Source organism: Chelonoidis abingdonii, chromosome 1 (genome assembly GCF_003597395.2).
Source record: "Chelonoidis abingdonii isolate Lonesome George chromosome 1, CheloAbing_2.0, whole genome shotgun sequence".
Classification (NCBI taxonomy): Eukaryota; Metazoa; Chordata; order Testudines; family Testudinidae; genus Chelonoidis; species Chelonoidis abingdonii.
Window position 1 is genome coordinate 260,551,475 of NC_133769.1, and position 14,624 is coordinate 260,566,098.

Sequence of the window (14,624 nt, forward strand, 5' to 3'; positions counted from 1 at the left end):
TCCAATGGTTAATTACACTCCCTGTCAAAAATTAATGCCTTATTGCCAGTCTGAATTTGTCTAGCTCCAACTTCCAGCCGTTGGATTGTGTAATACGTTTCTCTGCTAGATTGAAAAGCCCTTTATTAAATATTTGTTCTCCATGTAGTTAATTATAAAGTGTAATCAGGTCACCCCTGACCCTTCTCTTTAAGCTAAATAGATGTAGCTCTTGGAGTCTTTCACTTTTTCAAATCCTGTAGAAAATGTTATGAGAATGAAATACCTTTAAAAGTCCTACAAAATTTGCTTTGACTTCTGCAGTAATAGATTTTTATAAAAGACATCCTTGTTCTAGTTATTCATGTACTATCACCTTTCTAGTACCTCCTTATTCTATCATTTAACAAAATTAATAATCAGAGTATTCAACTCTTATATAAGGCTTTTTATTCATAGATCTTGTTGACACTTCACTGTTAACTGTACCTGTATACACTTACCTTAATCATCCCAACGCTTGCTTTTCTCCTTGCCAGGCTACAACTCTGTTTATGTAATCTTATTTTGAATTTCAATGAGATTTAGGAGCCTAACCTCCGTTTTTAAAAATGAGTTAGGCACTTAGGTTACTGAGTTACCTAAACTCTTCTGAGATTGTTAACTGTGGACTAAGTAACCTCGTCAATTTCTATGATTCTATATTGGAGTTAAAAATTAAATTAGCATGGAGAATGAATTAGTGTCATCCAGAGCCTGTTTTTGAGGTCAACATAGGGAAGCCTGTATCTATTATGTGGTCAAATAGAGAACTTCAGTCTTTAGGCTGCCTCTATAACACCTTTCAAAAGTATTAAAGTAACTTGTCCCCTCTCCTCTGCCATATTTGAAGTAAAAAATTAAACTCATAAGTGATTGAAACTGTCGCTTATTAGTTGTCAACTTTTTGCAAGTAGCTTGTTTAAATTTACATGTGTACTTAGATAATCCATCTTAAATACTGAAAATAAACAATAGCTTAATGTGGTGTGTTGGACTTACAGCTTACGTTTTGTCTGAAGGCCATATGTTAGTCTTAATAGCAGTGGCATTTTGAAAAAAAAATCTCTTCTCCAGTAAGGTCTGCTTGCTTGATAAGATGAAGATGGGATCCTTCACAATCCATATTAATGAATCTAATGTTTGAAATTTGTTCCTTGATAGAAATTAAAAAATGGTAAATTTTCTTGTTTTTAGTTGGGAGGCCTTGGCATTTGTCTAGCTGTTAAATTGTACAATGAGTTCTTATTTTTTTCTGTGGTTCTTTGTGTGTGATATAATAATGAAAATCAAAGACCTTGAGTGGAAAATGAATCAATAAAATAAAAGCATATTGCAGTTATAGTGTGACCTTGATTTCCCTCCCCCGCCCCACTACCTCTTCAGGATCTGTATTTTCACAGGATTAATTATAATCTAAAATGCATTCCTGTCTCTTTGTATTTGCTACTGGATGTTTTCTAGATACAGTAATTGCATTTTACTTTGCCCTTAGAGGAAGCATTGTTTTCATAACTTCCAGAAGTGACTGAATTGTCTAAGGTTTTTCTTTTTTAAATTACATTTCTCGTTGTTCATATTGATCAAGATCTAGTTCCATGCCACTTACCAAGATGGTCTGTATGTTGTCGGCAAAAATTAGCCCTTGTGGTTAAAGGAATAACAAATAAATGAAAAGCATTACTTTATACCTAATCTCTTGGTTGAGTAAATTTTTTTAAATTTCTAATTCTTGGGGTAGTGTGTTGTCTCAGTGCAATATAACACCATCAGCATCTTACAGACTGGTCCTAGCCTCATTATGTGAGAGATCCAGGCATTCTTGAAAAATAAAATAATCTGAGTATTTTGATTTATATACATAGTCTGACTGTTTACTATAATTTCTTAACAATTTCTATAGTTGGTCTTTGTAAATCCATGCCAAATACCACTATATATTTACATATGTCTACTCTGTCAGTTGTAATTGTCACCAAAAAGTTAAGATAATTAATAATAAAATCAGATTATTAATTTTTAAATTACTAAACTGTTCTGATAAGGTATCTAAGTATAGATACAGCTGCTGATCTGAATATTCATTTAGTCAGACTCAAATTCGGGGGAGAAATATTGGAGGCTTTCTCTGAAGCTCCACGCACACAAGATGTCACTAACAGATAGCATATCCACTGCTGGGCCTTTCAGACCCTGGCTCCCACTTGCTGGCATTTATTTACGTTTGTGGGCAAGGCTGGATTAAAGCCTAGGCAGAATAGGCATCTGCCTAAACTCCTGGCTCATTCATGTCACAGCATCAGAATCTATTTCATTTAAAAATATCTTTGTAAACATTCATGGCCACAAAGAAAAGCTTGAAAGTATGACTTGATTGTAACTAATGCAATGATCTCTGCTAAAACCATCCAGAAGAGGAGTGGGAAGGAGGATCAGCAACTACTAGCTATAGGGACAAAGCTATCTGGCTTCTTTAGGGGAGGCCACTTTGGTTATGTGGGGACAGGGTTTGGATATCATCCTGGCCTCTGAGTGACTGACTCCCCCTTGATGAGTTTCTCATTCCCTTGGCCTCTGCTCCTCACATCTAGTGTTCGAGCTCTACAGGTCAGGTTTGTTCAGAGGAAGAAACTAATGGTACTCTTCAAAGTGTCATACCCTAAAGTGGCACCAAGTTGAGTTGCTACTGAGTAGATTGTGAAGACCTTCATGATATGACTGTCACTTTTCTTTTTTTATATGTTTTAATCAGCACCGAGAACAATTTTGACATTTAAATTTTTCTCAGTGGGCACCCCATTGAGATGAATGTGTCAGTTCACACTTCCCAGAACTATTTCTGGCTTTCTGCAGGCTCGCACAAGCATCTTTGCATCAATTACACTTTGTTGAGAGCAAGATGGAAACCTCAGCATTCTAGATCACCAACCCAGCAGAAGCTCGCCCAATTTGAATACAGAATGTGGCACTTACTATTTAAAGTGTAGTCCAAAATGTGGTAAGCCAGGAATTCTCAAACTCTTTGGTAGTGTAGACCACATCTTAATGGAGACGGTGTCTTGTGGGCACTTCCCTTCTCCTTTGTGATAACATTGCTTGCCTACTTGCAACTTAGCATGCCTGCTTACCAGAAAAAGTAACATTAGGAAATCATTTTATAAGTTCCTGTCTGGTTTTTAATGAGATTTAGCAGGTGGCTGTAAGTAGCAGAACCAGTACTATGTGGCCAATCAGCTCTCCGTGGATCAGTTTGAAAACTTCTGTTAGGCACTTTCCAAACTCCTATGTAGACAAATTCAGCTTTCATGAGTATGTGGTGTATTCTTGTTGCATCGTCTTTCCTGGATCCTGCCAATCTATAATCAACCAACTAAGTTTAATGAAGAATAGGAACCAACAAAGCAGCAACTAATTTTCCAAGTACTAGGATCCTCATGAAAGTGCCCCCCCCAGCCGACTCAGCAGCAGAGCCTGTTTGTTTTTTTAATTAATTTAGCTATTGCTGTGTTGTCAGTCCTTTCAGAATCTGAGTAAATAAGAAAATACATAAAACAGTATGTTGTGTGTTAATTAAGTTAGTCTGTAAATAACATACTTAACACAAATCCCAAACAACAAGAAATTGTAAATTAAGGCATCTGATTATGCATGCCCTCTACACTCCTCACCACTGACAATGCATCACAACCTTAACTCTGCCCTTGTGGGGATGAAAGTATTAGAGCTCCTTCTTCAGACTGCACCATTACAAACAGACCAGATTTCCCTCACCCCACTATCCTATCTGTACGTCTCTTACTCATGTTTGAGATAGAGGGTATTGGAAGGCAGGAGGGGCTTGGAAGAGCCTGCCAGTCTGCAGTCTGGGCTGTTACTCTTTGTTACATTATTGTGCATAGCTGCCTGATCCTGACTTTCTTCCCAGTTAAACCTTTTTATGATAGATCTGCAAGTCCTTGTTTAAAGAACTTAGTTGGGAAGAGACTGCCCAGAAAGGGAGCTACCTCCTCCCATACTCCTGGCCTCTCATTGGCCTCATCCTTTGCAACTAGGGCCTGGTTAGGCAGAAGGACCCACATGAAAGAGTTCATATCTGAGTCAGATCCAGTGTATACCCTCCCAGACGGAGGCTCCTCCAGATCAAGCCAGGGTCTTTGCCATTGAAGACTTCAGATCTCTGTGAAGAGACTATTCAAGTCAAATAAAAGGCCTTTTCTCTCAAGAAGACTCTCTGGGCAAAGAGAGCATCTGGCAACATGCTGTTTTTTTTACCACCTGTCAGAGATTCTGAGAGACCAGAGAAGTGGTCCTTTTTGTGCATAGCACAGGCTCTTCTCATAGAGGGCATAGCTTCCTTGAAAGATCCTTCTGACAAGCTCAGGAAAAATAATGAGCTAGTCTTGGATTCAGCTGCAGCTCTTTTTTTGTACATCAAAATACTGCTGTCCACCAAAAAAACAGTGGTGCCAAAACACTGCTCACACGGCATAAAAGTACCAAAATGCTTATACAAAAATACAGTTTGATTTCTATGTAGTATATGCGTGCATTATTCAAGGAAACAACAAAACAAGAGAAATCCACTCCCCCAAAAAACCCAAAGGCAATGATAACACCTGCTTGACATGGGACTATAAATAAACATATATATGTAATATGTCTCCACTTAGAAATGAAATACAAGAATGGGTGTATGTGTGAGAAACATAAATGCCAGGTAAATTCCTTTTATATCTAATGCTTCTGTCAACCTGCAGTTTTTTGTAGCTTCAGATCCTACAGTTAAAGCAGACCGGTTGTGGCATGACAAGTACACTTTGAGAAAATCAATGATCCCTTCATTCATTACAATGGATCAATCAAAAAAGGTATCGGAAAAAGGTTTATTTGTTTGATGTTTCATTGACCCTTTGCTGCTGTTTATGGCTGGAATAATATTAAAAACATGTAGCATAAATTTAGCAGAATGTTCTGAACCTGCCATGTTTTCTGAAAAAGGTGTTTGGATAACCTGGATTGTTACTTTGAGATGGAGGAAGAAACTTTGTTTTGTGTAATTGAATTACCGGTACTTTGAAGAAAGAGGACTTTAAAAACAAGTAGTGCTTGATATATAATACAGATGAACCCACTGATGTAATTCAGGGGTTGGGAGTTGGGAGGCAACAATTAACTTATGGACAACATCTCATTTTTATTGTTTGTTTATATAAAAATAACGTCTAAAAAGTTTATTCTCTTTTGTGTTTAGGTCCTTCTAATAGGAAAATCCATAAACTTCTTACATCAGGTTTGTCATGACCAAACTCCATCTACGAAGATGATAGCTGTGGCAAAGTCTGCAGAGTCACCAAAAGATGGTATGATATCAAAACTGATAACCTAATTGTACCTTTTGAACTTCAGACCTGTTGTAATTAGTGTTTTTGGCAAAGTAAAGTTTAACTGGATGTTTTTTGTTTATAGAAAACTTTTTCTAATGATGTTTTTTAATGTGCAAAATGCATTTATACATAGGAAAGTGTAGTTAAGAACATAAAACCACCATACTGGATCAAACCAATGGTCCATTTAGCCCAATATCCGGTCTGTGGACAGGGGCCAATACCAGGTGCTTCAGAGGGAATAAACAGAACAGAGCAATCATCTAGTGATCCATCCCCTGTTTCCATTCCCAGCTTCTGGCAAACAGAGGCAAGGGACCCTCAGAGTGTGGTGCTGCATCACTCACCATCGTGGCTAATAGCCACTGATAGACCTATACTTCATGAACGTATCTAGTTCTTTTTTGAACCCTGTCATAGTCTTGGCCTTTACAACATCCCATGCCAACGAGTCACTGTGTGAAGAAGAACTTTCTTTTCTTTTAAACCTGCTTATTAATTTCATTGGGTGAGCCCTAGTTCTTTTGTTATGGGAAGGAGTAAATAACGTTTCCTTATTCACTTTCTCCACACCAGTCAAGATTTTATAGACCTCTGTCATATCTGGAAGCTGTTCCATACCCATAATCATTTTTGTTGCACTTATCTGTACTTTTTCCAGTTCTAATATATCTTTTTTTGAGATGGGGTGACCAGATTTGCACACAGTATTCAAGATGTGGGCATATCATGGGTTTATATAGAGGTGATATGATATTTTCTGTCTGATTATCTATCCCTTTCCTGATGGTTCCTAACATTCTGTTAGGTATTTTTACCTGCTGCCACATATTGAGTGGATGTTTTCAGAGAACTATCCACAATGACTCCAAAATTTCTTTCTTGAGTGGAAACAGTTAATTTAGGCCCTATCATTTTGTGTATATAGTTGGGATTATGTTTTCTAATGTGCATTACTTTGCATTTATCAACATTCAGAAATGTTCCTTTCAAAAAATTTAAGTATGGTATTTCTGTGGTTGTTAAATAGATTCGCAATACAGTGTTGTGCATACTTTATCAAAATGCGTTATGATTATCATATTAATAAATTTTTGTGGGCATATGAACCCTATGCACTTCTTCTGTCCCTTCCTAAATCTTTTTTCATATAGTCTAGATTCTGTGGGTATAAAAGCTTTCTCCTCTGAAGTTCATAACATCTGGTAAAATCTTTTTTTGTGCCATACCTGTTCTCAAATTTCGCCCAATTTGCCTTTCTTCTCTTGGCTACTTCCAAATTGAATATAAAAAACCAACAACTTTTGATTCTTCTGCAGGACACTCTTTCCCTGTAGCTTCACTCTGCAGTTCGCTCACGGTAGGAGCTCAACCTTCTCCTCATACTTCCTCCTGCTGCCTGTTGCTTTTTATATTTGAATAATCTTATTCCCTTCTGGTGGGACTCATCTTGTAATCTGAGCTAGTTTAGCCCCAGGTTCTCCAGCCCATGGGCAAGGTACCCCTTTACATGGGGAATTTATTTTTCTGAGCATACATAGTGCAGTTATTAAATGAACAAAGGAAATAAACTTGAAAAAAGTCGCTAATCTTTCAATTGCAGCAATTTTAGATGTTACAAGTAACACTAATTAAAATGTTTTCAGATAGCAGTGGGTTTTTTTGGTTTTATTTTTAAATTGACTCCACTATAGTCCTACTCTGTTATGATCTTGGCAGGATTGGGGACTATACCTTAAATACACCATTTGTTTGTTGGTTTGTTTTGTTTGTTACTGTAGTGACAATTCTGCTAGATATTGTACAAACATAGAACAAAAAGACAGTCCCTGCCCCTACAGTTTACACTTTAAGTATAAATGGTATGGTAAAATAACCATTTCTGTGTTAATTTGTATAATTTTATCTTGCCCATCCCCACAAGAAAATAAAATTCTGTCAGTGGTGAAACTGCATTTTTAACTCATCCTTCCCTTCCTGTGCATATCTTCTTATTTGCTTAATCTGCCACTGTTGTGAAATTTCCCTTTATATAATTAATCATAATAGGGCAAATTAAAGAGTTCCAGTCTTAACTCTGGATTTCTTTGTTTTTGTCATTTTAAATCCTAACTTTATTGTATGTATTGAATGTATGCTTTATTGCTTTAATTAGCTTTGGATTTTTTTACATTAGCATTAAAAACAAGTTTTATGGAAATGTATGAGAGAATGTGACAGCTGTTAGTGTATTAAAAATATGTATTTAGACCTTTTAAAAATATACACAATTTATCCATGGACAACAGTGTTAAATTTTTGTAGTCTTAGGTGAATTATATATGTAGACGCATTCTAAATATTGATGTTTACTTCAGGTGTATGTATAGGTGTAAATCTTTATTTAAAAAGTCTTAAATTTATGAAGTGTTTTCCTGGTCAATCATAAATGGTACATTTGGAAATATTGGGTTAACTTTTGCAGTACATTGCAACCTAGATGCATGTGTGAAGGCAAATATTGAAGTATTTGGGGTCGGGAAGGAATTTTCCTCCAGGGCAGATTGGCAGAGGCTCTGGAGGTTTTTCGCCTTCCTCTGCAGCATGGGGCACGGGTCACTTGCTGGAGGATTCTCTGCAGCTTGAGGTCTTCAAACCACAATCTGAGGACTTCAATAACTCAGACATAGGTTAGGGGTTTGNCAAAAAATCATGCTGTTTGGAAAATCCCCATGATAGTGTGAATTTTATACAAATGAATTAGTCCACTTGTTAAAACAGTGCCAGCCACTCAGTTCACTGGCTACAGCATTTCATGGTGATTGATTGATTAATGCAACAGAGTCCTGTGGCACCTTATAGACTAACAGATGTATTGGAGCATCGGCTTTCGTGGGCGAATACCCACTTCGTCAGATGCATGACACGATGCAAATACTGCATTTAGCTGTATGGAATGGAAATCTCTTTTGACATGCATCTGACGAAGTGGGTATTCACCCATGAAAGCTCATGCTCCAAAATGTCTGTTAGTCTATAAGGTGCCACAGGACTCTTTGCTGCTTTTACAGATCCAGACTAATACGGCTATTCCTCTGATACTTTACACATTTTGATATTAGTTTGACAAACACAGTCTATAGTCACCATTTTTTTTTTAGATGTTTGACTTAAAGGGAAGCCAGCTGGTTAAGTTTTTAGCAAATTATTTTATTCAAACATAAAATTGCTGTCTTTAAACTAACACTGGGTTCTGACAGTGAGTGGGTGTAACCCAGGTAGCTTAAGTGCAGTGGAAATATACTTATTTGTAGAATACTGTCACTATAATGACTAGAAATAAGTATATTTACAATAGAGATTTAAAAAAACAATAGCGGTAACTGAAGACACATTGTCAGACATAAGCTATGTTATTAGTTCTCTTTTTGAATGTATAAATCCACCACTAGAATCACATAGTTCCTAATGTGTTCTTGAATTTACTAATCTTACTTTGTAAAAGTGGTTTCCTGCATCCTCTATCTAATTACTTCCAGATGACACCAGATGCAATTGGAAAGAGAGCTTGTCAGTCTCATTTAACTTTTGATATTTTTGATGAACAATTATAGAATGACTTTACCATAGTAATATAAATGAATTGTAAGCTTTCTTGATGGTATACTTAGACTTCTGTATGTTTACTTGCTATATAACATGAAAGTGAAGCTTGCTGCCTAGAGCATAAAGTTATAATTCTCTGTTTGGTCAATACTTTGACCTGCTTACTATCAGTGCCGATGATAAAAAAAAAAAAAAAAACAAAAAACAAACCCATAGGAAAACAAAAAACACCCAAACACAACGTGGTTTCATGGAGGTAGAGGTAGAGAACTATAGCACTCTAGGGTTTCAAATTCCAGTATGTTTAAACTTCAAGGTTTGCAAATGCCGTTTGTTTTTGGCTTCAAGAATCTACAACTTTGAAGACTAACCAGTTTGTCATAGTACTGCTTAATTACTTTAGTAGTACCTGTTTCCTAATGGAATGGAGAAGAGAGAGTGAGGTTATGACTGATTTGTGTGTGACAAAGTTGGTGTTAAAGTGTTGAGTTCCTGGCTCCCACTCCCATGTTCAGTCCAGGAAATTACATTAATTCTTGTGATGCATTGGCAGTGCAGTGAGTGAAATATGCTCAGTTCCATACTAGAGTTGCAGTTTCTAAACAAGTGACAATAATTATGGGATGTTTAAACTTGTATCCATGGAAAGAGATATTTATGGGAAGTGTAGAGAAGGTTACTCAGGTTTCCTGTCTCATAATGCTAGAATGAGAGCTCAATGTATGAAATTGAGAAAGGAATCAAATGTAAAACTGATTGGAAGGAAGCTATTCTTATACAATGAACATATGTATTTGTTCAGTGTTCACATCACACTCTCCATTAGTACCTGGCCCAGGCCGGGGAAGCTAATGATCCAATCAGCGGACCAAATTCGGTGATGAACCCTGGTCACGTCATCTGAGGCATGCTGCGCATATGTTTAAGAAGAAATCCTTTTACAATAACCCTCACTTAGCTGCCTTACACCCAGAACAGAAATGGCACTCTACAGCTATTAATCAAAGAGGAGTGTTATGCAAGGTCTGAACGTAGGTCATGTGATTAGAAGTTCTAGCTCCTTTCTGGCTCATTTGTCATTTATTTTGTCTTGCCTTCCACTTGGGCTCAAAACACCCTGTAGAAGGAAGTGTCTCCTCAGGGACTGAGCTTTAGAACACATGACTTTGGGGTGGACCTTGCATAACATTGTTTTTCTCTCGTCCTGTCCCTTCCTTGAAGGGTTTTCTTCCTACTTTTCAACATGAACTTATGGCAAAGGTAACAACTGAGGCATGCAGCAGTTCAAATGGGGGACAACACTAAGTTGTCCAGCACAAACAACTCATGTAAGCCTTAATTCTTCTTCAAGTGCTTGCTTATATCGATTCCAATTAGGTGTGTGCGCACTGCGTGCATGATTGTCGGAAGATTTTCACCCTAGCAACACTCGGTGGGTCGGCTGAGGCGCCCCCATTGGCACCGGATATATGCCCCGGCCGACCCAGCTCCCCTCAGTTCCTTCTTACCTGCCGTGTCGGTCGTTGGAACTGTGGAGCACAACTTAGCTGATCTCCACTCTCCCTAGCATTCTCTTTAGTACCTGTTAATTTCTGATTAGTTGTTAATAGTTGGTTATAGTTGTTAATAGTTGTGAATTACTTAGAATAGTTAGTTTAATTAGTGGGGGGGGGACGGGTTCTTCTCCCTTCTCCCCATCCCGGTACCCAGGCCCATGCCTGGGTCTCCGGTCTTCAAACTCTACTCGGCTTGCCAGAGGCCAGTGCCAACGAGAGACCCACCCCACGACTCTTGCCTAAGGTGGGTCAGGGAATCCCACCAAGCAGACAAGTACCGCATTTGCAAAGCCTTCAAACCGAGGACCAGGAAGGAGCGGGACTTTAGACTGAAGCAGCTCCTTACGGAGGCGGCACTTAGCCTGGTCCCTTCCTCCAGGCGCCTAGACTCGGCACCGTCATCCTTGGTGCGGAGAGCCCCTGCGGCACCAACTGTTCCAGCATGGTGTTCGGACTCTACCAGAGGCTCACGGCGCCAGACCTTCCTGGCACCTCCACCACCACGAAGCAGGTTTCTATCTCCGAGCCAGAAGAAACAGCAGCCCGAGCAGGTGCTGGCAACTTCTTGTTTGTCAGTGCGGGAGCCGCTGACTCTTCCTGCACTGCAGTTGGAGCGGCATCCATTGCCAGAGCACATACGACAAATATCCGCTCCTGCACAGTCGATTCCAGCGCCACAAGGGCCATCAAGTCTAGTGCACATCAGCTCCCTAGTGCACACCGCGGTCGAGCTGAGAATACCCTCCACACCGGAGACCTTTTCAACCATCCGGCACGGACAGTGCTGTCAAAGGGAAAGCTGTCCCCTCTTGTGACCACTGTCGCTTACTGGAGGACGACGACACTGGTCCCAGTCCCGATCCCGATCGTCTTCGTGGCACCCATCACGGCATCGCTCGCAATCCCAGCACTGTTCTCGCTCTCGGCGCCGGTCATACTCGCGACACTGCTCCAGCTCGCGAAGATCTGAATCATCTTACGGCCGGTACTGTTCGGACTCCTGGCACAGCTTCCGATACCAGTCAGAGCAGTACTTGACTTGGAGCCGGTCCCGACACCGATCTCACTGGAGGTCGCCATTGAGATCCAGATCAGGCTCCCGGTACCAGTACGACTGCAGGCACCGATCGACGTCTCGGTACTGTTCTGCCTCATGGCACCAGTCCACAACACCATACAGCACCGGGGTACTCGGCACTGGCGTGTACAGCACCGCCTTGGCCATCTCGCTCCACCTCTGCGTCGTCGCGCTAGCAAGGTGGCTACCAGGACCAGGATGAGGGCGGTACAGGGCAATGGCTAGAAGGAGGCCAGGACCTGGGCCACGAACCCCCACAGTGGTCCTTTTGGACCCCCTGGGCTTACCATCAGGCCCAGGGGGTTCCTTTGGGGGCTTCCCATTCTGCCCCTTCAGAGCCCCGAGTACCAGAGGCCACTGTCTCTTTCCACCTTCCCCCCCCCCCCCCCCGAGGCTCTGAGGTGACTGCTCCAGCGCCAGTGCAGGCCCATGCTCCTAGCGTGATGGACCTTGAGCAGTAAGATCCTCCACAAGAGGACCTCATGCAGGATCCCTTAGTCCCAGGGGTATCTTCCTCGTCCTTGCCCAATGAGGCAGTGGTGGGGACTTCGGTTTTGGGCCCTCCTCCTATGGACCTCCGCACCCACCAGGGCCTGCTCCACAGAGTGGCGAGCAATATGAATCGCTAAGGTGGTGGAGGTGTCAGACCTTGTGGTGGACATTCTGTCCACGGAGGCACCGTCTAGAGTTGCCCTCCCTGTCATACGAACCATACAGGCCAATGCCAAGACAATCTGTCAATTGCCAGCCTCTATTCCACCTATGGTCAAGGGGATGGAAAGGAAGTACTTTGTCCCTTCAGAGGACTACAAGTACATCTATATGCACCCCCAACCATGCTCCCTTGTCATGGCTTCAGTCAACGAGAAGGAGCAGGACGGTCAGCAGGCCACGGCTCCTAAATCAAATGACACTAGACACCTAGACTTATTTGGGCTCAAGGTGTACTCGGCCGGAGGCACTCCTGAGCCCATATGACTATAATTCATGGCACTCTATGGAGAAATTCAAGGAGTTGGTTCCACAGGAGTCCAGAGAGGAATTTGGGATTATAGTGGAGGAGGGCAAGAAGGTGGCCAGAACCTCCCTACAAGCCTCTCTGGATGCCGCAGACTCTGCAGCTAGGACCCTGACCTCGGGCATAGCCATACACTGCATCTCATGGCTGTAGGTGTCTGGCTTACCACTAGAGTTGCAGCAGACCCTCCAGGACATGCCCTTTGATGGCCAGGGCCTATTCTCTGAGAAGACAGACTCAAGGCTGCAGAGTCTGAAGGACTTGAGGAATTATCATGCGCTCTTTGGGAATGCATACCCCAGTAATGCAGAGAAGGCCCTTCAGACCACAGCCTCAGAGGTCATACCCTCCCCTTCGGCCGAGACAGGACTTCTTTAGAAGACGCAGCCAAGATGGTAAAAGGAAACAAGCTGGACATCAAGCCAGCCAAGGCCAGGGCCTAAGCAGAACTTTTGAAGGTGTGCCCGAAGGCAGAGCACCAGTCTCCATTCAGGGACCGTTCTCACAAGCACCTCCTTCTACAGGAGCTCCAATCACTCCTGGGTTTGGGAGTGATAGAGGAGGTTCCGGGAGAGTCAAGGGACAAGGGCTTTTATTCCCACTAATTCCTAATCCCCAAGGCCAAGGGCGGGCTTCGGCCCATCCTGGTCCTACATGGACTGAACAAATTTATGTTAAAGCTGAAGTTCCGCATGGTCTCACTAGGGAGCATTATTCCTTCCCTAGATCCTGGAGACTGGTATGCTGCCCTCGACATGAAAAACGCGTACTTCCACATTGCGATCTACCCAGCGCGCAGATGCTTCCTTCGCTTTGTGGTCAATCAACAGTACTTTCAATTCACTGTCCTTCCTTTCAGCCTATCCATGATCCCCAGGGTGTTTATCAAATGCATGGCTGTGGTGGTGGCCTCCTTTCGTCGACAACGGGTCCAAGTGTTCCCATGTCTCGATGACTGGCTTATTCGGGGTCGGTCCAGGGATCAGGTGCAGTTTCATGTTCAGCTCACCATGAACATGTTCAATTGGCTGGGCCTCCTGCTCAATGTCGTGAAATCCACTCTGTTACCAACCCAGAGGATAGAATTCGTAAGAGCAGTATTAGACTCAGGCCTAGCCCGGGCAGTTCTGCTGGAAACATGCTTCCAATCCCTGGTGAACATCATCCACAGCCTGCAAAGCTTCGTGACCTTGACTGTGAAAACATGCCTGTGCCTCCTGGGCACATGGCCTCTTGCACATTTGTGACCAGGTACACCAGGCTGCGACTGCGTCCACTCCAAGCCTGGCTATCAACAGTATATCACCCAGGTCGGGACACCTTGAGCATGGTGGTTACCATCCCGCCAGGGGTATTAGCCTCTCTAGGCTGGTGACTGGACCCCAGATCAGTGGGCAAAGGGCTGCCATTTCACACCCCGTAGCCCTCCGTGTCCCTCGTCACAGGACTGTCATGGGGAGCCCACCTTGGGAACCTCTATACACAGGGGCTATGGTCGGCAGGAGAGTTATCCCTGCACATCAATGTACGGGAACTCGGAGCACTGCACCTGGCATGTCAAGCATTCCGAGAGTGCATTCAAGGCCCTTGTGTTGCAGTCCTCACAGACAACACTATGGCCATGTTTTACATCAACAAGCAAGGGAGAGCCCGGTCATCTCCCCTCTGTCAGGACGCCAATCGTCTGTGGGAATTCTGCATAGCCCACTCAATCCATCTGGTGGCGTTGTTTATCCCAGTGGTCCAGAACACCTTAGCGGACCACCTCAGCAGATCATTCCAGGCTCATGTCTGGTTGGTTCACCTGGACGTCATCCACTCCGTCTTTCTGAAGTGGAGCTTTCCCCGATAGACCTATTCGCTGCTCACGAGAATCGGAAATGCCAGGTGTTCTGCTCTCTCCAAGGGCGCTCTCCAGGTTCCCTGTCGGATGCCTTCCTAATTCAGTGGAAGGATAACCTGTGCTATGCCTTTCCTCCATTCCC

At 42.4% G+C, this 14,624-nt stretch overlaps 1 protein-coding gene across 3 annotated transcripts in view; it reads left to right on the forward strand.

Annotated features, from left to right (window-relative positions):
* TUBGCP3 (tubulin gamma complex component 3) overlaps window positions 1-14,624 on the forward strand; it is a 116,582-nt gene that overhangs the window by 50,455 nt on the left and 51,503 nt on the right. For all 3 annotated transcript variants that reach the window (XM_075061484.1, XM_032791843.2, XM_075061485.1), the window contains 2 exons: window positions 4,776-4,886; window positions 5,270-5,378. In XM_075061484.1, the coding sequence (XP_074917585.1) occupies window positions 4,776-4,886; window positions 5,270-5,378 (220 nt within the window). The remainder of the gene's footprint in view (window positions 1-4,775; window positions 4,887-5,269; window positions 5,379-14,624) is intronic.